The following is a 25,830-nucleotide window of genomic DNA, read 5'->3' on the forward strand; positions in this document are numbered from 1 at the left end:
CTATCTAAGAGAGCAGAAGAGAGAGGAATCACTTCCAGCTTGGGGCCTGGGGTGAAGGGGAGAGGTTGATTGAGAAGGGTTGGTAGAGCAGATGGCATTTGAGCTACTAGGCCCTTAAAGGTTGAGTAGAATTTCAGCAAGCTGGGATGGGCATGCCAGGCATAGGAAAAAACATTTCAGTTATACAAAAAGGGGGATAAACAAACCGTCAGAGAGAGGAAAGTCTTTGACACATTCAGAACATAGTGAATTGTCCAGTTTACCTGATGTATTAAGTATGGAAAGGAGAGCATGTGACAAAATGCAGGGTAGGACAGGGCCAAACTGTTTGAATGCTGGGGTAAGGGGTTTGAAATCTGACCTGTTGCCTTTTAATTTAATTTAATTTTTTTTGCAGGGTAGCTTTGGAGAGAAAGCACAACCAGCAGTTTAGCACAGTTGAAAGAAAGCAAAGTGTAGCAGGAAGCAACACACTTGGAGTCTGATGACCTAAGCTGGAATGTCATCTCTGCCACTTACTGAGCAAGTAACATCCGCTCATCATCTTAGTCTCTTCATCTATGAAGTGACAAAATTACAAGAAATAACCTCCAACATTCTTCCAAGCTCTTCCATTCTGTGATTTCTGTGAATGGAATTGAGCATCTTCCCCCACCCCCATCCCTGCGGGAAAAACACCATGCGCTCTCCTCTCTGTCCGGCCAGTCAAGAGTTAATGCGGCCCTCAGTCTCTCTTCCATCCTGGAGGTGGCGCTGTTTGGCCTCTCTTGCCTGCTCAACTTCCAAGGCTTTTCCAAACAAGTGCGGGACAGAATTGCAGGCAATAGCCGAGGCTCAGACCAGACTTGTTGATCTCCGCGAAGAGGCGGCAGGAGGAAAGCCGAGAGAGGAAGTCGAGCAGCCCGGATTGAGTCCCCCCAGCAAGCCTGCAGCTTCGTTTTTTCTCTTGCCTTTCCCCCTCAATTGCATTTCCTCTTATAGCTGCATACACAAACCCAGACACACACACACACACACACACACACACACACACACACACACACACACACACAAACACTCACACACTCACCAGACCCAGCACTCAAATATTGAAGATTAAAGACGCGTTTGCAGCCGGGATTGGGCGGAGGGGAAAGCAGCAAGCGGCTGCCCAGCCGAGGGAAGGAGGCCTGGCACAGCCCTGGCCCCCGGGCTGGGGGCGAGCTCCGCCCGCCCGGCTCCCACCCGCGCCGGGGGCGGGCAGGGGCTATGCCAGGGCCCTGGCGACCGGAGGCTGCCGCTGAAGAGGTAGGGGACTGAGCTGAGGCTGAGGCTGAGCAAGGATGGAAGGTTGGGGGTGGGGGGTTCGGAGGTGTGGGGAGAGATCTGCTGGAAGCCAGGACGCTGCGGGGCGGCGGGGTGGGGGTGGATTGTGTGGGAGAGGGCACACTTTCCTTCCCCTCTGGTCCCTAGTGCAGCGCAGCCCTTTGGGCCGGGCACTGACCAGGGACGGGGGACAGGGGCGGGGGGGGGGGCCGGGGAGGAGCTGACTTGCTGATTAACCTGGAGTCCTCAGCTCCGCTCTGGACGTGGAAGGCGACTAGCGTGTGTGTGTGGGGGGGGGGGGGGGTTGGTGGGGATAGAAGGAAAGAAGGAAACCTGCGGGAGCCCGGGGAGGGGGGAGGGGAACACCACCATTCCCAAACAGCTGGGAGCTCGGGTCATGGATGGGTCGAGGCAGTCAGGGTCAGAGAATCTTCCCCTTCCCCAGGGTGCGCGGGAAGGAAGAGGACAGAGAGGAGGAGAAAAACATTTGAAAGATCAGAAAATGCAGCCCAATTCCCCGCCTTCCTCTCCCTCCACCTCTCCCCCCCCACCCCCAAGCTCGGGGAAACGCGCAGAACCGGAGTTATAAAAAGCATCTGCAGGAGGGAAAAAGAGGAGGAGGAGTGATCCGCGGAGGTGGGAGGGAAAGAAAAAGGAAGAGAAATGAGGCTGGCCTGGGAGGACTCCTGCTCCCTCTCCCCCACCCCCATGTGTGTCTGTGTGTTTGTCTATGTGTATCTGTGTGTCTATATCTGTAGACATCAGCAGGCCAAGGTCTTTTACCTCTCATTTCCCTCTGGCCAGGTCACTGTTGGGCGTGCCCCGGGGTTTAGAGGTCACTGAGGATGGGGAGGGTACGAGGTTTAGAGATATTAGGGGTCTCGGGAGTTGTGGGGCGTGTTCACTTCGAGGAAAATCTGGGAACCAGAGAACTGACACAACCACTGTCCGGACACCCAGTCTGCCCCCAGGCCCCATTTAGTTTCTTCTGGCTTTCTGTCTCTGCCTTATCTCTAGGCGAATTGGGAAAGAGGGGGAAACCCCAAATCAATTTACCCTCTCATCATGTAGTGCTTTCTGGAGCAAAAATGGAAACTATTTTAAAAACGCACACATAAAGTTTTTTCTTTAACAGTGCCCCTGACGTCTTTCTCGGGCTCTGGTGGAAGGCCCCAAAGCCGTTAGGTTCAGCACTTCGACGGGGCGGACAGCGCCCCTGGGCTGAACTAGCCGCTTCGACCTGAGCTGGTAGGGTTTCTTTTGGAGCTCAGGGGCACTTACCCGAACCTCCTCCACCCCCTCTTCTTCGCGATCCAGGCCACAGACTGGAGGCTGAGCGTACCGCCTCAATTCCCCGCCCCCCTCCCCCCCCCCGGGTAGGGATAGAAGCAAGGAGGCGGTCTTCAGCACTAACAGGAGGGACAGCGCTCTGGTCGCTCCGCCTTCAGCCCAGAGCCTCTTAGCCCTGAGGCTCAGGCGTGCTGCTGGCTGGGTGGGACACAGCGGCCTTGGGACCAACAAACTGTGGGAGGGAGGGAGGGGGGCGTCTCTAGCTGGGTTGGGGGTTCTGCGGAGCCGCCTCTGCCCAGGCGCAATGAATTCGACCTCTGTTCTTGTCTTGCAGCTGTCGGGATGGAGGTGAAGGGGGACTCATGAGGAGGAGCCACCGCTGACAAAGACCTCCCTCCAGGGGGCTGGCTCCAGCTCTCCCAGCCCCCCTTCCGGTCGCGGGTCGGACTTATTGATCTATTCGCTTGGGCCAAGGGGGGGCGGGAGGGAGGGCGAGTGGCGGCGGCCGGACCCGCGATGCCGTCGGGCATGACGAAGCATGGCTCGCGTTCCACCACCTCCCTACCGCCGGACCCCATGGAGATCATCCGGAGCAAGGCATGCTCCCGTCGAGTCAAACTGAACGTCGGGGGACTGGCCCACGAGGTCCTGTGGCGGACCCTGGACCGCCTGCCCCGCACACGGCTGGGTCGACTCAGAGACTGTAACACTCACGACTCACTCATGGACGTCTGCGACGATTACAGCCTGGACGGCAACGAGTACTTCTTCGACCGTCACCCGGGAGCCTTCACATCCATTCTGAACTTCTACCGCACTGGCAAGCTGCACATGATGGAAGAGATGTGTGCGCTCTCCTTCAGCCAAGAACTGGACTACTGGGGCATCGATGAGATCTACCTAGAGTCCTGCTGCCAGGCTAGGTACCACCAGAAAAAGGAGCAAATGAACGAAGAGTTGAAGAGGGAGGCAGAGACCCTGAGGGAGCGAGAGGGAGAGGAGTTTGACAACACATGCTGCGCTGAAAAGAGGAAGAAGTTATGGGACCTGCTGGAGAAGCCTAACTCCTCTGTGGCTGCCAAGGTAAGCCTGGACTAGGGAAAGTCTTTTCCCTCCTGGGGGAAAAGCCATGACCAAAAGGGGAGGAGGAGAGCCACTTCAGAGACTATCTTTGGGAACAGTCTGGTAATGAACAGCAGTAATGAGAGACAGAAAGAGAAAAGGAAAGACAGTGATACTTGAGAAGCAGGTTGTGAATAGGTAAGATCGGAATGGGCAGCAGAAACAACAGCCTCACTGTCTTCATTTCCCTTCTCTATTTTGAGGCTGAACTTTTCCTCGATCACACATTGGTAGGGGGGCAGGGCTTCTCCCCAGTCCCGCAGATCAATCACAACATTGGCTCTCTAGGCCAGATATGAAAAAGTATTTTCTTCCCACTATAACTTAATGGGAAAAGTAAAGGAGGTGGGGTGGGGACTGCCTAAAATGATTTGCTGCCTAGGGATTTCTTGCCCCAAAGAAGAACTAGCCCATCTTAGGGTTAGTTCTTCTTTTCATTTCTTGCTGTTATGCACTGCCCTCTTTATTTCTGAAGCTGTGACCATAATCCAGTAGCAGGTCTTGGGAAGTTCATGCCCAAAAAGCCTCCAGTAAGATGCTTACTTCGGCTCAGTGGATTTATCTTGCTATTTCAAGGTGTGAGGTAGGGTGTTCCTTTTAGATTCTGACTTTGCCAATAAATCTCTAAATTTCTTATCATTTTGTGCTTTCCCATTTTCAGAATGAGGGAGGGGAGAAGAGAGGTACCTTCCTATCTTGGTAAGGGTCAGCATCTGTCAGGAGTTCATTGAGCACTTGAATTTACAAGAGGCATCTTGGGTTAATCCTCTTGTGACCTCTATGTGTTCCTGGAGAGAATTGGTTATCTTCATTCCTGATAAATTTGTGTTGTGGAATTTTCTTTAGCCAGGGTTAGGCTGCAAAGAAGCTGATGAAGGAGGATGTTAAAGCTTTTACTGGGTTGACTCACCACATATGGGAATCCCCACCCCTATGGTATCTCTCTCTCTCTCTCTCTCTCTCTCTCTCTCTCTCACTCTCCCCAACCCTATCTAGCCCAATTCTCCTTTTTTCCTCCCCTTCTATCCTTCATTCCTTAATCTAGTACTTGAGGATTTCAGAAATCTAGTGTAAGTTCTGGGAAGCTGCATGGTGGGAGAAAACAAGAGAACCTAGCCTTGTGCCATTGAGAGGGAAGTGGCTCTGATGAAGCTACTAAGCTTCCTTCCTGATATTACAAAGCTCTCCCCTTCCATTGAGCAGCTAGAACTGTCCATAGCTGACCAGGGAAGGGGGTCAGGGATATTTTGTTATCATGGAGATGAACTGAAGCAGAAACCCCCTTGCTGTCAAATCCATTAGAGGTGACAATTGCTGATGATTTCCACCATCAGGGTCAGTCCCACTGAGCCAGTGCTATTTGGAGTTTGTAAGTAGCCACTACTACAGCAGGATCTTGTTTTCTGGAGAACCACAGAATCTCAGAGTTGGAAGGGGCTCAGAGACTATGTAGTTCAACCAGTGCCTGAACAAGAGTCCTCTTTACCAAATATTGGACAGGTAGCTAGCTGAGCAGAAGGGTGAAGTTCTTCAGTGTGTGTGGGGAGGGGGCAGGCAGCCCAGTCTACTTCTGAAGACCTCTGATTGATTGTCAGGAAGTTTTTTTTCTGACATCAAGCCTGATTTTGCCTCTTTACAACTTCCATTTTCCTTAGTTCTGCCCTCTTCAGCCAAGCAGAACAAGCTAATCCATCTCCCATGTGACAGACCTTCAAATATATAAAAATAGCTATTGTGTACACCTTAAATCTTCTTTTTCCCAGGACAAATTTCCCCAGGAACTTTGACCAGTCTTCATATAGCATGATCTGCTATATGAAATTTTCATGCTAAGAACCATATAGAGAGCTTAATTTTTAAAGTTCTGATAGGCCATTCCAAATTCTTCTTTTCAAAGTTTACAGTACTAACAAATATCTGGTACCATGGCTATCCTCAAGCAAAAGGGGAAAGAAGATGAGTTGCCTTGGGTGTCGAGAATCTAGTACTGCCAAGAATCATCAATGAGGCAGGCAAATGCTCTGACACCGTTGTGTGTTTGTAGTCAGGTCACTTCATCTCTTGGAGCCTGGATTTCCTCATCTGCAAAATGAAGATAATAATACTCATACCACCTACCTCAGGGTTGTTTTGAAGAATGCTCCAGATATAACTTCAAGCCCACTGGGCAGGAGCATCTTCCTAATCTATGAAGAATCTTTGGGAGTCATAGAAATATAGGAAAGAAGAGTTGGAAAACACATCAGTGATTATTTAGTCCAAATCCCCCATTTTATAGATGATAAAATTGAGGCTCAGAGAGGATATAGGCCTTGTTCAAAGACATATTATACACACACACACACATACACACACACACACACACACACACACGTAAGCTAGTGGTAGAGTAGAGACAAGAACTCCTACCTCCTGACTCACAGTCTGGGGTTCTTTTCTCTACATCATGTTGGTTCTTATTATAAAGATGTTTATTTTCCTCAGGCTCGTCAGACCAACATGATAGGTTCATCTTGCTTCCCAATCTAAGGAAGTGGTCTCATCCCCTTCTGCCAACATCCTCCATGACCTTGGACATCTTACCGCTTCTCCTCAGATATCAGTTTCCTTCTATGTAAAATGAGGGGATTAGACTCAGGCATCTGTACAGTTCCTTCCAGCTCTAAAATTCTGTGATCAGTCAGCAACTGGCAGGCCCAATTAAATTAGAGTCCTCAAGGTGTTCCCTTGCCCATCTCAGGCTGGTCCTTAGGCAGTGTCAAGGCTGATTCCTGCCGTCATTACTCACTGCTGCCTTACTGACTGCCGTTGTCTTCGGGATAATGATGCTGTGTTTGCCAATTTCTCGGTGTCTCACATCTTCGAGGTATTTGACCTGTTATCAAAGAGCTGCTAAAAATAACAGGTAATATTTCACTAATTGCTCTCTTCCTGTCCTCCTTGCAGAACATGAGGTACTAGGTTACTTGGGTCTCATCCCTGCGACTGTCTGGTTTTCTCCCCAATTTCTCCAACCTTAGCCATTGCCAATCCAGCCCTGATTCCCCTTGTTGTCTGACACAATTGCTGTGGAAGTGGCCCCTTCTGAAATTCTTTCCCATAACATAGCAGAAGCAAAAAATTAAAAAAAAAAGGTAGGGAGGAGTGTTTGATAAACCTTCTCTCTTTTATCACTTATCTCTAATTCCCATACCTCTTGTAATGGCTCAGTTTTCTTTTATCTCCTGTTGGCTATGAATATATTTACACATCTTTTTGCTGTTCCTTGAAATATTTGCTGCAATTTTATTTACCATTTCCCTTCTGCTTCTGTAATTCTTTTGGCTCCTATTGGCTCCTATGTCTACTTGTTCCTGGGACTCACCAATCCTTCTAGTGTGTGAGTGTTTATTCTATAGCTCTGGCTCCTGTTTTGGGCCATCTTTTGGACCAAGGAGGATGGTTCCCTGTTCACTCTGGGATCTACATTGCCCTTCTTTTCAATGGATGTATCTGAAGCCTTCAGCACTACACTGGGAGTGGGGACTTCTGGGTTCCATGTCTATCTTGGTCATTAAATAGCTGTGTGACCTTGGGTAAGTCATTTCCCCTAAGATTTGAGCCTCAATTTCCTCCTCTGTAAAATGAAGCAATTAGACTCAATGATCCAGCAATAAGCATTTTCAATTGATAAGCATTAATTCAATGCCTACTGTGTGCCAGGCACTGTGCTAAGCGCTAGAAATACAAAAAGAAGGAAAAGACAGTCCCTGCCCCCAAGGAGTTACAATCTAATGGGGGAGACAACATGCAAACAGATATATACAAAGCAAGCTATATACAGGATGAATAGGAAATAATTAAAAGAAGAAAGGTACTAGAATGACGAGGGGTTAGAAAAGGCTTCCTCTAAACAATGAGATTCAATTTGGGACTTAAAGAAAGCCATAGAAGTCAGTAGGCAGAGTTGAGGAGGGAGAGTGTTCCAAGCTTGGTGGGAGGGCCAAAGAAAATGTCCAGAGCCGAGAGACAGATATCTTGTTTGTGGAACAATCATGAAGCCAGTGTCACTGAAGCAAAAAGTATTTGTCAGGGAGTAAGGTGTAAGAAGACTGAAAATGTAGGAGGCAACTAGGTTATGAAGGGCTTTGAATGCCAAATAGAGTATTTTGTATAAGATCCTGTAGGCAATAGGAAGCCACTGGAGTTTACTGAGTAGGGAGAAGTGACATGGTTGGATTTGCACTTTAGGAAAATCATTTTGGAAGCTGAATGGAGGTTGTATTGGAATGGGGAGAGACTTGAGGCAGGCTGACCCAGTTATGCAACAGTCTGGGTGTGGGGTGATGAGGACCTTCACTAGAGTGATGGCAGTGTCAGAGGGAAGAAAGGGGCATATTTGAGAGATGTTGCAAAAGTGAAATGTTCAGGTCTTGGCAACAGATTGGATATGGAGAGAGGGGCACAAATAATGAGGATCTAGGATGACTCCTAGGTTGCAAGTCTGAGGGACTAGGATGATTGTGTTGCTCTCTACAGTAATATGGAAGGTAGGAGAAAGGGTGGTTTTAGGAGGAAAGATAATGATTCTAGTTTAGTTTAAAATGTCTACTGAACATCCAGTTTGAGATGTCTGAGAGGTGGTTGCAGATGTGATATTGGAGATCACCACAAAGTCGAGGGCAAGAGAGGTAGATTTGAAAATCATTAGCACAGAGTGGTAATAAAATCATGGGAACTGAAAAGATCACTAAGTGAAGTACCATAATGGGAGAAGAGAAAAGGGCCCAAGACAGAACCCTGAGGGACACCTATGGTTAGAGGGCATGATCTGGAAGAGGGGCAAAGAAGACAGAGAAGGAGTTATCAGATAAGTAGGATAAGAACCAAGAGAAAGTAGTGTCCTGAAAACTCACAGAGAAGAGAGTATCAAGGAGGAGAGAATGATCAACAGTGTCAAAGGCTGCAGAGAAGTCAAGGAGAATGAGGACTGAGTAAAGGCCATTGGATTTGGTAACTGAGAGATTGATGGTTATTTTGGAGCCTTAGAAGTCTTTCTTTTTATTTCAGAATTTTATGTTCTGAGGTTCCTTTCTAACATTCAATATTCTTTGGGTTTTCCTCTAAATCACCTGCTCTCCAAGGATCCTAATATTGTCTGCTCTCATCCCTTCCTGGTGCCCTAATGGGAATATTTGCAGGATGCAAGGGAAGAGTGTGATGATAATGAAGGCCCTGAGCAGAGAGGAGGTGAGGTGACTCCCTGACTCACTAGAAATATCAGCAAAAGTTGGAAGCATGGTAGCAGTGAAAGGTCAGACAATGGCAGCCGGCATGGCCAACTAGCAAATAGCATTTTGAAGTCTACCACTAGATTTTGGACTACTAGTTGGAGACTAGCATTGTTCAGTCATTCCTTTTGGAAATTAGAGATGATGGTCAGGAATCACATGGCTGGAATATTGTTCAGAGCTGGCAGGAGAATGAGCCAGTGAGTATCTGTGTATTATACAGGGAAGAGGCTACAAGAAATTGCCTTACACTGGGGATCCACTTGGGTATTTAATTTTCCTAGTGATCTGCTGTAGCCTTGGGTGTAATCCTTTATGGAGACCAGTGAATATTATTGTTCTTCAAAAAATTATTATTTTTAGATTTTGTAGGTATTTTCTCCACCAATGCATTTCATAGCCCCTCCATTCCCTCATCAACCAATCAATCCACAAGCATTTATTAAGCACCTACTCTGTGCCAGGTACTGGAGCTACAAAGACAAAAATAAAGCAGTCCCTAGCCTCAAGGAGTTTACATTCTATCATATATTGGTGAGAAAGGTAGGGCTCATCTCCTAACACTGGGTCTTGTTCAGCATAGTGTAGTGGGGTAAACATTCTTCTTGGAGTTAGAAGACCTTCATTCCAAGCCCAATTCTGACACTGGCTGGAGGTTTGACCCTAGGAAAGTCCCTTAATCTCTCTGAGTCATTATTTCCTCAACTACTGAATGGGTTGTTGTAAAGAAAGTTCTCCATAGGCTTTAAAGCACAATAGACATGTGAATTATTATTATCATTCCTGCTGTGCCATGAAGGAGTGGCCTCCTCCTCCAGGGTGAGCCCTTCAAGAAGATAGGTTCCACCTGCTAGCTGAAGACATTATAGAACCAGTTCTTAGGGGAAGGTGATATTCTTGGACACTGGAAAACCAAGAGGAGATAGGTGCCCAGGTAAAGACTGTTCTTAGTGGAGAATTATAGGTCCAAATTCCTAACCCAGTCTAACCTCTGTCAACATTCTCTTCTGCTCTCTGTTAATGACCAGGTAATTCAGTGACTAATCTCTAAACCTCCCAAGGTGAGAGATACAACAGATGTGATGGATTGCCCCTCACATGGATGAGCTGAATATGTCAACAGGGGCATTTTAATTACTTAGCTTTTAGTGGGGCTGGAAATGACTCAAACATAACTCCTGGAAACAGGTGTATGATAGAGAGCACTTCTGTTCCCAGGAAGCTGCTGACAATCTCATGGCAACCAAGGAAAAGGACTTTGGCTCAGTTAAAGAAGCCTCCAACAATTCGAGGCACCTGATGGTGGAATGGGTTACCTTGGAAGTTAGTGAGTTCTCTGTCACTTGAAGTCCAGAGGATTATAGAATTGGAGTCCGAAGAGGCATCAGGGAACATCTAGTCCAACCCTCTCACTTTACAGATGAGAAGGTTGAGGCCCAAGAAGGGGAAGGGACTTGTCTAGAGCCACACAAGTATCAAGCAGCAGGGCTGGGATTTGAACCAGGGTCTTCTGGCTCCAATTCCAGGTCTCTTTCTTCTGTGCCGTACTCGATAATCCCTTGTTAACGATGCTCCAGGGGAGATGTGTGCTTTAGTTAGAAACTAGTAAAAGCAGCTTATTGTGGAGAAGATTCACAGAAGCTTTTAGCCAGGACCTGGAGTTCCAATCTTGGTTCTGCCTCTTACTGGCTGTGTGACTGGGAGCAAATCATTAAAGCTCTCTGAGTTTCAGTTTCCTTGTCTGTAAAATAGAACAAGCATAGTTGTAGCACCTACTTCATAGGGGTATTGGGAGATTTATAAACCTCGAAGGGCTCTATAAATATGACATATAAATGCAAATTTAGCTCAATAATGATAGCATTATTACCTCCAAAAGCCCTTCCAAATCTAAAATTCTGCTTTTCCAAAGTCTATGCCCAGAAGTAGTGGGTAGGGTAGTCTTTGATACAGGCTATATGCCATGAATCAAATTCCCGGGGCAGAAGGGGATTTACCAGTTAGTCGTGGATTTCAACGATTCTTTCCTCCTCTCCCATGCCTCCAGCCTCCAATGAAAGTGATCTTTCTCTAATCACATTTCTCACATTGCCTGGACTTTTCTTGTCTTGCTTTGCCTTATGTCAAAATTATTTGTGTACTTTTCCTTTCTCCCATTAGATAGTTAGATAGGGTCCTGGAGAGCAGGACTTGTGTCATATCTATAATTTTCATATCCCTAGTAGGCAGCACATAGGGATAGGGTCTGGACCTATGATTATACTGAGGTAGGGAACTCCTGGTGAGGAGCTTCAAATAAGATCATATTTGTAACGTGATTAGTTAGCATAGTGCCTGGCACTTAGTAGGTACTTAATAAATGCTTGTTCCCATCTGCCAACCAGGTCAGCATCTTTTCAGCAATTTCTAATCTCAGAGAGTTGCCTAGAGCACTGAGATGTTAAGTGACTCACCCCAAGTACTTGGCCAGGATGTGTCAGAGGTAAGACTTGAACCCAGATCTTCCTGGCTCTAAGGGCCACTACACCAGGCTACCTCTGTAGCACATAGCTAAATAGGTATTTGTTGAATTGAATTTCTTTTGAGTCTTCCATTTTTCAAGGATAAGGCCCACTGCTTGCCTATTCCCTGTTATGAGAATGTGAGGCTGGAGAGGGGCAGTGTAGGGTAAAGGAGAGAGAGCACCATACATAGAGTCAGGAGACCTGGCTTTGATTTGTAGCTCTTCTACGTGTTAGCTGTGTGAACTTGGCCAAGTCATTTAACTTGTTACTTAACCCATTTACTCCACAGTCAACTTAACCGTAACCATGGCTGAATCATGACAAGGGAAGCAATGGTTTCTATGTATTCTGCCCTTGTCAGGCGACATCTGGACTAGCATATTCAGTTCTGGGCACCATGTTTTAGGAGAGCACATTGATAAGCTGGAGGGCATCCAGAAGAGAATGATCCAGATGGCGAAGGCCTTCCTTGCAATCATGCCACATGAGGACTTGATGAAGAAACTGAGAATGTTTAGCCAGAACAAATTATACTGGGGTGGGGGTGGGGCCTAGGATCAATCACCCGAGCCATCTAGTCCAAGCCTTTCCAAGTTTATGTGTTCTGTCTTCAAGTATTTGAAGGGCTATCATGTGCAAAAGGGATCGTGCAGCTTGGCGCCAGAGGGCAGAACTACGGAGCAAGGGATAGAATTTGCAGAGAGACAGATTTAGCTCCCTTTGGCAGAAAACTTTCTAACAGATATTGTTATCCCAAACTGGAATGAGCTGCTTTCAGAGGTAGGGGGTTGCTCCTCATTTTAAGTGAAGACTGAATGAGCATTTCCTTAGGAACGTAGTAGATTCTTGTTCAATTAGGGGTGCACTCGATAGCCTCTGAGGCAACACAGAGGAGTGGACAGAGCTCTGGACTTGGAATTGGGAAGGCCTGGGTTCAAATCCTGAATTGGACAGTTATTAGCTGAAGGGCTAGGTGGCACAGTGGATAGAATGCTGGACCTGGAGTCAGGAGGACTTGGATTCAAATCCAGCCTCAGGTATTCACTAGCTTGTGATCATGTGGATAATAAAGAGGAGAGTTTAGATTTGACCTCAAATCCTGTTTCCAAATCCAGGTTTCTTCTACTACATTAAGACAAAAGCACTGATATTTAAGGCTGGAACTCAACTTTGGCATTCAAGTTCAACATTCTGTTGTTCCAAGTCAAATCATGAATCTTGGCCCATAAACAATGTTAACAGACAACTCATGATGACCAGATTCTTTGGGCAGTGGCAGTGGGGGTGGTGGAAAGATCCTGGATAAATGAAATGCACAGATCATTCTAAAACCTCTCTGTGAAGAAGCAGGCAGTCTTTGTAAATTTTTAAGAGGGTGATAGCCAGTGGGTTGTAGTCAGGGGTATGTTGGTAAGCATTTTACAGCTGGCTCTCTGAAAATGGTGGACGTACTTTTCAGTTTAATCTGCATTGTTAGCATTTTCTCCTTCACCTCCTCAAGTCTAGTCAATTAACTAGTCAATCAAGCCCTGACGTGTAGTGTTTGCTGATTTCTGATATATAAAATATTGTTATCCCAAACTGGAATGAGCTGCTTTCGGAGGTAGGGGTATCCTCCTCACTTTAAGTGAAGGCTGAATGAGCATTTTTCTAGGAACATAGTAGATTCTTGTTCAACTAGGGTGAACTCAATAGCCTCTGAGGCAACACAGAGGAGTGGACAGAGCTCATTCACACTGAAAATTTAACAATCAGTTCTTGAGAGCCGGAATGAATTGGCTCGGGCACACCCTGGGCTGTTGTCCATATTGTTTTTAATGCTTGTATGTTCTGTACCATCTTCTCTGTTGAGAGACGGGGAGATGACATAGTCCTCAAAGTGGGAAAAGTTGGTTTTGTGTCAGAGGAGTGCCAGGGGGCAGTGAATTATTGGTATAGCTTGCCAAATAGATTCAGGTTGTGGTCTAAATTTTTAAACAAATAATACAAGCAATAGGACCCTAGTCAAGTTACTTGATCTCTTTGGCTCTCAGTTCCTCATCTATAAAATGAGGGGTATTTGGACTAAGGTTCCTTCCCCTTCTAAATCTATGATCCTACAATACAGAACCCAGAAGCTGGGTGGGACTAAAGGCATTATGAAGGGGAGAATGGAAGGGAAAGATGCCATTCCAGAGGGGAGGATCTGTGTACTCTCTGGGGCCTTTGGGCCTGGAGAAAAATGATTGATGGCAACAGGCAGGAGCAATATAAGAAAATGAGAGGACTAGCCAGACCAGGGTATATTTATGAAGCCTGAAGTCATCTAGTTATGTAGTGGGTATTTAGATTCGCTCATAACCCAATTTTAATTTGGGAGTTTATGATTTTTCCATGTAAACAAACTCTCCTGAAGCTTGCTTTGGCTATACACAAGGAAGGTATTGGCAGTGAGAATTACAGAATCATAGCGTGTCAGAGTCCATCCTGTCCAACAACCTGAAGCATAAATTCTTTCTGTGACATCCCCAATGGTCATCCAGCCTCTGTTTGTACCTCTCCAATTCTTGCCAAGGCAGCCCATTTCATTGTTGGGAAGCTCAGATCATCAGAAAATTTGTTCTACATTTAAACCCAAATCTTCCCCCTTTTTGCCTACGTCCATTTCCCCTGAGGCCACACAGAATGCAACAGAGAAAAGATAGATCTGTATCAAGAAGCAAGTAGTGGAAGTACAGAGCTAGAAACCAAAGAATAGATAGGTCTAGATGTCAGGACCGTCCATCAGAGAAAGAACAACCTGGGACAGGCCCTTCCCTCTCCTCTCCTCGCCTCTCTTAAGATGAGTTTACTCACAATATGTATCCTTTTGACTCTCTAGCTAATGGCTTTAATCTCATTATCCCCTCTGACCTTCAGTTTCTATATTTATGAAAGAGGGGCAAAAACACCTGTGCTACCTATCTAATGGGACTGTTGTAAGGAGAGCACTTTGGAAACTGCAGAAGCTCTGTAGAAAGGGGACCTCTTATTGCATGATGGAGTTCAGGACCAGTCTCTGGTAGTTACTGATCAGTTGAGCCCTAAGTAAGTCATTTAAACTCAGTGTGGCTTAGTTTCCTCATCTGTAAAATGCAGTTAATAACACTTGCACTCCCTAACTCATTAGGTTGTGAGGAAAATGCATTGAAAATCTTAAAGCACTATCAAAATATGAGGATTGGGTTTTTTGGGGGGTGGGGGGTCTGGTCCTGTGATTTTATCGATATAAGGACTTCTGGTGTGAGATCTTACTCCACAGACGTAGCTGAGCAGCTTTCTGTAACTCATCATTATAAACTTGTTGGGGCTTGAGAGGTTGATGATTTACCCAGGGTCACCAAGATAGGATGTGTCCAAGACAAGACTTGAATCCATGTTTTCCTGACTCCAAGGCTGGTTGTCTATGCACTCTGGCACACTTTCTCTCAGGTACTGTTATAACTATCATCATTATTAATCCTCAGCCTCCATAGAGAGCTGCCCATCTCCTGCCTTGTCACTCGGCAGTACTCCAGCTGCCAGTAAACGATCCACCCAAACATTGGAGAAAAGATAAGCCAAGAACTGAGCTCCTGGATAACTGAGTTGAATCATAGCATTTTAGAGCTGGAAGGAACCTTAGGTGCTCATCCAGTCCACTCCCCCCCTCATTTTTCAGATGGGGAAACTGAGGCCCAGAGAGAGAAAAGGACTTTTCCAAGGTTACTCAGAAAGTTAGCATCAGAATCAAAACTAGAACCCAGGTCTTCTGGTCCCTAGCCCAGCAAATCTTTCTATTATCCCTCTTCTCTCACAGGAATACTTAAAGTCCTGTGTTGAGGGAAGAATAAAATTATTCAAATATCCTTCTTTCAGGATGGAAGAAAAGGAATCCCCTAAGGTGAGGGGAGGTGGGACACATGTCATCCCATTGTCTTATTGCCCCACGAAAAGAATGTTCCTGTTGACCACAAAAAAATGGCCTCAGTCAAATAAGTGATCTAGCTCCTATAAGCCCAATGTGGGTAATTTATGCAGAGCTCAGGGTAGCCATCAGCGACATATTGGGGGTAGAGGGAGGAGCTTGTGGCTGGTTGCTATAAACCCGTGTAATCTGTGTGCCAATAGAGATGGTTGATTGGGCAGGGGTACAGAAATAACATTTAAGCTTCCTACCAAGAAGGACTCTCCCAAAGGGAATTGAGCTGCCTCAGAAGTTGTTGGGGAGCTCTTTGTCTCTCAGGGTCTTCAAATGGAGGCTGGACAACCACTTGCTGAAGATATTGTCTGGTGAGGTCCTGCTCAAATCTATGGGTTGGATTACTTGTCCTCTGAGATCCTTTCCAGTCCTGAGATTCTATGATGCTATGATTCAGTGCCCAAAGTCAATGATAGTTCATTAATGAGCCTGTGGTAGCAGGAACCATTTCCCCTTGCTAATGAGGCTAATTTCTTATTCTTAGACATTTTCCCATCCTGAGAGCCTTCTAAAGGCTAATAAATTCAATGGTAGAGCCCCTAGGGACCGCTAGCTTTACCTGGTTTGTGGAATAAATGTCATTGGGGCTTCTAGGGGAAGTCTATTCATGCTTTCATGTCCTGGCTCTTTCATCACCTCCAATGAGGCCATACAGTAGATTGTACAGGAAGCCCAACAACATCCCACAGAATCACAGTATCTTCACATTGAAAGAGAACTCAGGGTATCCTGCACAGCCCCTACTTGTCAAGGATCCCCTCTACATTATCCCTAACAAATGGTCATTTAGCCTTTACTTGATGACCTCCAACGATGGGGAACTCCCTGATATACAAGACAGTCCAGAGAAAAACAATATAAAGAAAGAAATAGAATTAATAAAAAAGACCATCTGCAGGAGGTGGAAAAGATTTTTTTAAACCTTTGTCCCAAAAGCTCTAGTCTCCTGGTTTTACTCAACGATTACAAAAACTTAGAATGCCAAAATGGTCTACCTCCCTTCTCTGTCCCATCAGTTCCACCCAACACCAAAATCATATAGCAACGGGGTCCCAAGAGGTCATATAACCTCTCTTTCTGTCTTTGCACAGGGCCAAATGGAATAATTCTAGACAGAGAATTCATCCTACTTTTCAAGACAGAAATTCCTCAGCCTACCTTGGTCGCCCATTCTAGTATCTACCAGCCTTCATTGTTAGGATAATCTCCCTTAAGTCCAACCTAAATCTTTCATGTTGTAGCTTTTCATTTCCGCTCATTTCCTCTGGTGCTGTCCTCAGTGGAGACAAAGAACAGGGTCTGGTGGCGTAATTGAAGCTACTTTGGGGTCATCCCTTAGGCTTTCCATTTCCCAAACCCTTTAGCCTTAGTAAGAGTTGCCAAGGACTACCAAGAGCTGTCCAGCAATTTCTGTATTGAACTGAATTTTATAATGAGGAAAGTGTTTTCCCATACATTCTTTCACTTGGCCCTCAAAACACCCTGTGAGGAAGGGAAAGTGTTGTCTTCCTATTCCATGGATGAGGAAATCAATACTAAGAGAGTGAAATGACTTGCCCAAGGTGACAAATAGTAAAAGGCAGTTCTGGAACTTGAACCCAAAGACCTTTTGTTTCCAAGTTTATCCCTCTTTCAGTTATGTTCACTATGGCACTAAGGCCATAGGCAGAGTTTGCAACATGGAGCAACCCCATCTAGGTAAAAGGCTTAGTATTAAATTTACCAAGTGATACCCAACCCCCATCTTGATTATACCACCACAGATACAACTCTAGGAAATACAGTGATCTAGGCTGGATGCTGTAAAGCAAGAGGAGTAATATGGTACCTGGGGTTTGAAGCAGAGTTTGTAGCCGTGAAGCCTGGATTCACCTCGGACACTGATCATGGTCAAGTCACCTACTCTTCAGAACCTCAGTCTTCTGTAAAATGGGAATAAGAATATTTGGACTATCTGCCTCACCGGATTGTTGTGAGACAAGTATTTTGTAAACCTTAAAGCCTTATTTAAATGGAAGTTGTTAATATTACTCATTCGGAGAAGCAGCATCTAGTCTTTACTCAGATCTGTGACTGGGGAATTTGCAACAACAACAATGAAAACCAGAATTTATACGATGCTTTAATGTTTGCAAAGCACTGTACATGGTATCTCTGGGCCTCAGTTTCCTTATATTGCCATTCCCTCATCTATAAAATGAGGAATGTGTCACCTGGACTCCCTAATTGATTGTGTAGCTGTGAAGGAAGTGCTTCATAAACCTTAAAGTGCTAGGAATATGGGCTATAATTATTGCTACTACTGTGATCTTTTCTGAGTTTATAATTCCAGTCCTAGGATTTTCCCTAAAGCTGGGCTCAGGCAGTAACTAGTACAGTCCCTACCATCAGTGACATCCCCAGAACAGAAGGGACTTCAGAAGACGGACACAGATTCCCCCGTGCAAGGACCAGCTGCCATCACTCCTAAGACCCCTGTCTTCTGAGGGGACTCTAGAACCTCAGGGAAGTCGTGTGCTATATGGGAAGGTGCACTGGGCTAGCAAGCTTGGGTTCAATTTGCTTATCAATCAGTTGAAGAACCGACTTTAAGGTGAGAAAGAAACTTGAAATTTGGTGAGTCAGAGCCCTTCATTTTACATAAAAGGCAACAGGCGCAGACAAGGGCAATAACATCTGTGCTTACATGCCTAATAAGGAAGGAATCATTACTCAAACTCAGGGGCTTTGGCCCCTATACAGCACCGTCTCTCTAAGCTTAATATAATTAGTCAACAAGCATCTATTAAGCACTTAATGTGTATGAAGCACTATGCTAAGGGACTGGGATTTCATAGACGTAAATGAAACAGTAAAGTCCATGTGGACAGATGAGGTTTTATTCATCTTTTTTTAAATCTCCATCAGTGCCTAGCACAGTGCTCTGAAGACAGTAAGTGACTAATAAGTGTTGAAATAAATTGTTCAAATTCTGGCTCTTCTGTGTGACCTTGGTAACTTACCTTTCCTTTCTAGGCCTTAGTTTTCTCATCTGTAAAATGAGAGAGTTGGAAATAACCAGAGATTCTTAACCTTTTGTGTGTCAACTTTTGGCAGTCCCTTCTTAAAATAATGTTTTTAAATGCACAAAATAAAATATAGAGCATTATAAAGTAAACCAATTATATTGGCCCTGATTTATAAAAAAAATTCACAGACTCCAAAGGAAGGATCAAAGGAAGTGACTCTTCAAAGGAAGAATCACTAGAAAGCCCAGAGTATAAGTGGGATCTTTTATTGGGGGTGGAGGGTTGGATAGGATTTGGGTTTTTATTTGCTTAATTTTTATTGACAGCTTTTGTTTTAAAATCTCCTTGATTTTTAAGTGTATTCCCCTTCCTCGTCCCTGTCTCAGAGACAAATGTTGAGAAATAGAATTGTAAATCTGATGGATTAGGATTAATTGAGCAATTAGATTAGGGTTAGAAGGCATCCAGTTAGGGATTTGATAGAACCAGAGCCAGTACCTAACTCTAGGTTGAGTTCTATGAACTGGTTTTTAGCGGGGGCAGCGGGGGGGGGGGGGGGGGGTGGGAACCTGTGTCAGCCTCGTCAGCAATGGCAGTAGCACCTCAGCTTGGTTCCGTGGAGAACAGTTGTTGATTTATTTGAATCCCACCACTGAGTATATGCCATGTCCCATACCCTTATTTTCCTACCTCTGCAAAGAAGGAAAGGTGGTACGACCCCAGATGGAGTCCTAATGAAAAACTAGGGGACCCACTACCTAATTCATGTCTTGGGCCAGGTCTTGGGACCCTCTCTTTCCCTATGGAAGGCCCCACTGTCCAAAGTTGTACCTGTAATAGTGTAGGCAGGACAACCTTCTTGTGTTCCTCTGTTTCTAATATGCATTTGATCAAGAAATCACCACTGAGCAAATAGGGTGTCTGCAAAAAGTTGGGTGCTCAACCCACTCTTACATCAGTAGATGAACTGACCAGGTCTCTTGGTCCTTTGTTCTGCTGCCGGCTCTGGCTAATCTAAAGGCCTTATGTTGCCTACTTAACCCTTCTATGCCTTGGTTCATCCATCAACAAATGGAGCTGTGATACTTGGACCTAAACTGGGAAACATTGTTATTGAAATCCTCTGACTAGAAAGGACTTCCAGGAGATCAAAGAGCCCACCCCCCTGCCTCCAGGAAGCCTCACCCTGATTTAATCTAATTCTCCAATGTTCTGTACACTGAGAAGGAAGTGACAGAGCCGAAGGGCAAGGAAGCAGCAAATTGAGTCAGCTCTTGGCCTTAGGCCAGAAGAGAGTTGGATGGTTTAAAAGGTATCAGAGACTTGTTTTAACAGTAGATATGGGGGGTTGCTTTTCCCTCTGATCACCTACTCACTTAACTGAAGGCATTTAAGTGTCCCTAAGGGATGGAGAAGGTGGAAGCTGGACAAAGGTTTAAGTGTGAGAAAGGAAGGTGGAGAAGGCTAAACATGAATGCTGAGCCAACAGTATGAACATTTGTTTTGCTTGAGTCTACGTGTTTCAAATGGGTTCTGTTTTTCTTGTGTTCTCAGTGTGTGCTCAAAGGGGGGAAGGGTTTGTATCAGACTGTCAAAACTGACAAGCAAGGAAAATGACCAATGCTGGAGGGGCTGCAGGAAAGCCTTCAGAACACTGATCCATGCAATGACCAACCCTGAATCCAGAGACCAAAAGATGGAACATGCTCCTCACTTCTTGATAGAAAACTGATGGACACAAGATGCAGAATGAGACAAACATTTCTTGGACATGGCCAATATGGGCATTTATTTGGCTTGACTATTCCTCTTTGTTTACGAGAGCTTTGGTTTTCTTCTTTTTTCAATGGGTCTAAGAGGGAGAGAAAATGAATATTTGTTAACCAAAAAAAACCTTTTTTAAGAGGACAAAGTTTATTGAAAAAAATCTCTAAGATCACTTGTAGCTCTATATCTTATAGTTGGAGTCATCTTTCCCATAGTCAAGGCCATGAGTAAAATACTCTAGAATAGAAAACCTACATTCTCCTCATAGGACTGCTAAGTCCCAATTGTTATTTACCAATTCTAGAGTTGCATTAAGGTCTTAAAAATAAAATACCTCACATTTGACCAGAAAATAAAAGAATGCTAATCCAAGAATCTACGAATGTAAGACACTGGAACCTATTTTATGACTAAACTCCCTTCTCTATAAAATAATAATAGTTGGTGTTTATATCCCACTTTAAGGTTTGCCACATACTTTTACATATCTTATCTCATTTGACTCTCACAAAACCCCATCCCACCTCACCATCCCCACTTCCCCCTGTGGTCAGTAGTATGAGAATTATGCTCCCACTTTACAAATGAGGAGACTGTGGCTTAGACAGATAAAGGGACTTGCCAAGGTCACAGGCTAGTGAAAGATCTGGGGTTCGAACCCAAGAATTATGAATGTGAGGCCACTGTACCCACCTGGCATCTATCACTATCACTATAATGCTGAGTCAAAGTAATGTTATAGAAGGTTCATTATGAAGATCTACTGACTAGGCCAGGGGTGGGGAACCTGTGGCCTTGAGGCCTTCTGGTCTTCTAAGCCCTCTGGTGTGGCCTTTTGACTGAGTCCAAGTTTTACAGAACAAATCCTTTTATTAAGGGGATTGTTCTGTGAAATTTGGATTCAGTCAAAGGGCTGCACTTGCGAACCTAGAGGTCCACATGTGGCCTTGAGGCAGAAAGTTCCCCACCCCTGGTGCTATGATTAAGAAGCCATAGCTATCTTGTCCAGCTTCCCCATTTTTATGTTTGAGAAAACTGAGGCCTGGGGGAATTAAGTGACTTGCCCAAAGTCACACAGGTAGAGACAAGATTTGAACCCAGGTCCTCTGAGATTAGCTAACAAGCATTTATGTAACAGACAACCTGCTGAGCACTGAGGATACAGAGAAAAGGGGAGGGGGGGAACAGTCACTGCCTTCAAAGAGAATACATGCTAATGGGGGAGACACCATAGAAATAACTAGGTACATACAGGATATATAGGAAAAAGATGAGAGTAATATAATAGGAGAAAGTATCAGCATCTGGGGGGACCTGAAAAGGCCTCCTACAGAAGGTAGGATTTGAGCTGAGTCTAGAAGGAAGACAGCGGGGCTAAGAGACAGAAGTTAGAAGGCTGCATATTCCAGGCATTAAGTTAGGGCACAGAGACGGCTCTTCAAGGAAATTCGAGTGGGTCACTTTAGCTAGGGGTGAAAAGGTTGGAGGGGCCAGCTTCTGAAGGGTCTGCAAACAAAGGAGATTACCTTTCATCCTGGAGGTTAGGGGGAGCCACTAGAAGTCATTGAGCAGGGAGGTGACATCTGTCTGTTACAGTTCAGAAAGTGGGGGAAAGGGTCTGGAGAGGAAAAGAGGCCAGAGGTAGACACATTTATCTGAGAATCATCTGCAGAGAGATCATCATTTAACTCATGGGAGCCAATGAGATCAGTGAGTAAGATAGGATAGAGCAAAAAGAGAAAAGGGCCCAGGGCAGATCTTGGCTTGGAAAAGTGGGGAGGGGGCATGATTAGTGGGTAGGTTATGGATGAAAATCCAACAAAGAAGACTGGAGCCAGTGCTTTCTAGTAAATGATACTGAGCTACCAGCAGTCATTAAGTCCATCCCTCTGCCTCCAAGGTCAGAAGGAATATATTCATTCATAATGTATGTGTGTGCATGTGCACACGCGCACACACACACACACACACGCACACACATGCATACACACACACACACACACACACACACACAACCTCCACTTAGACCTTCAGGGTCTAGCTTAAATACCCCTAGCTACCTTGGCAGTCTTATTAAACATTCCTCCCCCTTCTGTATTCCTCAATTCAGCCAAACTGGCTTCTCTTTTTTTGTACATAACAACCCATCTCCCATTTACATGCTTTGTACTGGCTGTCTCCCATATCCTGCAATGCCCTTCTCACCTCCACCTGGTAGAATCTCTCTCCTTTCAAGAGCCAGATTAAACATGATGTGAAACCCTTCAGGTCTGATATTCTATGTTGCAAAGCACTTCCGTCTCTACAATTATGTATCCTGTGTTCTAAAGGCCTTCCAGCCCTGACATTCTATGTTGCAAAGCCCTTCCAGCTCTGCAATTATGTATCCTATGTTCTAAAGGCCTTCCAGCTCTACTGTATCCTGAGTTCTAAAGCCCTTCCATCTCTGATATCCTTTGTTGCATTCCAAAGGCCCTCTCAGGTTCTAAAGTTATAGATCCGGTTAGAATAAACATCAACAGCAGCCTGGGGAAGTAGCCTGATGGGAACAGAGGAGATAATGGATGTCACCATTCAGCCATCTCCATCCACCTTGCCTGAGTCCATCTGATGCCTAAGGAGGAATGGGGAGAGAGTACTCCCTCCCTGCTCCTCTTGCTTTCTCAGCTACTGTGTTATTATCCCAGTGCCTCGGGAGCTCCCATAGAGCATGGGTCCTAGGGCCCCAGTGCCATACACCCAGGCTGGCTCTGCCCTTTAGTTAGTAGAGCATCTCTCTATGTCTGGGAGATGAAGCCCAGGATCCATGTGATGTCCCTGCCTGGCTGGCAGACAGCCCTTCTTCCTGTGACATCCCAGTTTCCCCAGAGCCTTTCTAGCCCCTCCAAGCTGGGTCTCTGCCTAACAGTGGCAGTCCCTAGATGTGTCCCCTACTTTCCTCCCATCACACTCCCCTAGAAACCTGAGGGTCCATAAATATTTCTCAACCCAGTGCCTCACTTTTATAGCCTATAACTGAACTGGAAAAATTTAAAACTCCTGAGGACAGCTTTAGAATCAATAGCCCAGGATAAAGAAGAGAACCATTCCTAGAAAGCCAGAGGCATTTATTGGCTAAGGCCAGGAACTCCAGGAAGGTAACAAGCAATGAAATTAGGTGGGAGCAGGGGGTCCCTAAAGAAATCAGCAGAGGTGAGAAAGAAGTTTCATTAAAATCGCAGCTCAGCATGGTAAGTTCTCAATTTTCCTTGCATGGCTTATTCACTCCGTGGAATGTGTGTGTGTGTGTGTGTGTGTGTGTGTGTGTGTGTGTATCCTGGTCACTGACTCTTGCAAACAGAACTGGGGGTTGACCAGAATTGTGGGCTGGATCACCTGTCAGTCCTCACATTTTCATTACCTCTGACTCAAAGATTTGAAGTTTAGTAATTCTAACTATGGTGGAGCAGGGAAAGAGGATAAATTAGTCTTTGCTCAAGGTGTCTCTCATTCCCAAATGGACCCTTCCCAATTTATTTTTTATCTGTTGAAGTCTTTCCTCTCCTTCAAGGTCCAAGTCATATTCTACCTCCTCCTTTCACATTCTCCTTACTCTTCCTGATAGTAAGATTTGGATACAAGTGGTTTCCCCACTATTAAATTGATTATAAGCTCCCTGAGAGCAAGATTCCCTACATTCCAGCTAAGGAAGAACCAAAGGAGGAACTAAAACCAAATGACCATCTGTAAGATGACAGTTGGGCTAGAGGGCTTGGTCCGATATACTGTTAAATCTATGAGCCTATGATTTTTAAAGAATTTTAAAATTTTGCTCTCAGTATTGGGGAATTTAATATATTGAAGATGGCCACACATCTGAAGCCAGGAGTCACGGAGGCTAGACCAGCAGCATTCCATTTAGTTGGCACTCCTAATGATTCAGGCCTACTATATTTAAGAGAAATGTTGAAGGGAAATCTTGTAGGCTAGACAGTTTTGTCTCCTGCCTCCAGGGCTGCTTAACTGAGTCAATGAACTGAAGTTCTCAGGTAGGGGGAAGAGGGAGAAAGCTAAGATAGTAAATACAGACATACATAATACAAATTAGAACATAGTAAGTGCACATGAGGAGTACGGAGTACTATGAGATCAGAGGTTACTGTGCAAAGTTAGCCTAAGTGAAACCATGTTTAAACCTTGCTCGACCTTTGGGTACCAGCCTGCAGGAAATGGTGGTATAGAAATCCTCTTGAGCATGTGTGCTTGCACGTGGGGAGAAAGCTGAGGGGCCATAAAACCCATTTCCTCATGTAGGTACCAATCAGCACTTTTCTGCCTTTACATGAAAGTAATTTAGGCACATCTATAAAAGCTGCACGTTTTGTAAGGTACCAGCCACTTATAACTGCTTGCTGCATTGGCGAGCTTAGCCTTGTTTCTTGAGTTTGCCCTACTGTCAGGGCAGGGCCCGAGCCGAGATTCCTCTTGATGTTATCTTGTTCTGTTTTGTATGTGTTTTTGTTGTTCAGTTGTGTCTGACTATTCATGATCCCATTTGGGGCTTTTCTTGGCAAAGATACTGGAATGGTTTGCCATTTTACAGGTGAGGAAACTGAGGCAGAGTTAAAGTAACTTGCCCAGGGTCACACAGCTAATAAATAGGTGAAGACAGAACTTTTGAACAACCATTTGAACTCAGGAAGAGGAGTCTTCTTGATTCTAGACCCAGAGCTCTATCCACTACACCACCCAGCTGACCATTAAAGCCATGTCTTTGTAGTATGCAGTGGCTGATTTTATCTATTCCTATAAAGGTACATGGGTCATAGGTGGATAGAGGACAGGGTTGGGTCAGGAAGACTTGAATCCAAATCCAGTCTCAGACATGAACTAGGTATGTGACTCTGGGCAAGTTACTTAACATCTGTCTGCCTCAGTTTCCCCAGTTGTAAAATGGGGATAATAACAGCATCTACTTTTTGGGGTTGTTGTGAGGATCAAAGGAGATAATATTTGTAAAGTGCTTACCATAGTACCTGGCATGTGTAGCAGGCATTTAATAAGTGTATGTTTCTTTCCTAAATTCCTACTAATCATAATTAGTTGATCAGGGACCACTGGTGGGGGTGGTGTATCAAAGATTTCCTGGAGGAGGTTAACTGTAGATTGGATTTATATATCATGGAAGTGAGCCTAGAAGAGTTTGGGAGTGGAGGGAAGGGTCTCATAGGATTCTAGCACCTTCATAAAAGAATAGTCTTGTAGGCCATGTTTTATCAACTGGAGCTGGAAGATGAACTACAAGGACTGAGGGACTGGAATGTAACCCATTTACCAAATCCCTTCTGCTAGGAGAGGCCAGGTCTACGAGCTGTGATACCCCAGCAAAAGTCTCTAACCCAGGGAGGGGTGGATAGCAGCCATCAGGAGCACCATTTTGCACAGATGAAGTTACAAGGTGAAGAAAGACGACTCCACTGGACCAAGCCTCTGGAGAGATGTGGGGATGGGGAGATATGATCCTGAAGGAAGGGGACATGGTGGAAAGGGTGGGGAGAGAGCAATGGACACCGTGCAGGGGGCAACCTTGAGGAAGGTGATGGTCA

At 45.2% G+C, this 25,830-nt stretch overlaps 1 protein-coding gene across 1 annotated transcript in view; it reads left to right on the forward strand.

Annotated features, from left to right (window-relative positions):
- Positions 1–3,123: 3,123 nt before the first annotated feature.
- KCNB1 (potassium voltage-gated channel subfamily B member 1) overlaps positions 3,124–25,830 on the forward strand; it is a 114,351-nt gene continuing 91,644 nt past the window's right edge. Inside the window, exons 1-2 of the mRNA XM_036749906.1 lie at positions 3,124–3,678; positions 6,470–6,583. Coding sequence (XP_036605801.1) covers positions 3,124–3,678; positions 6,470–6,583 — 669 coding nt within the window. The remainder of the gene's footprint in view (positions 3,679–6,469; positions 6,584–25,830) is intronic.

This window comes from Trichosurus vulpecula, chromosome 3 (assembly GCF_011100635.1).
Source record: "Trichosurus vulpecula isolate mTriVul1 chromosome 3, mTriVul1.pri, whole genome shotgun sequence".
NCBI lineage: Eukaryota > Metazoa > Chordata > Mammalia > Diprotodontia > Phalangeridae > Trichosurus > Trichosurus vulpecula.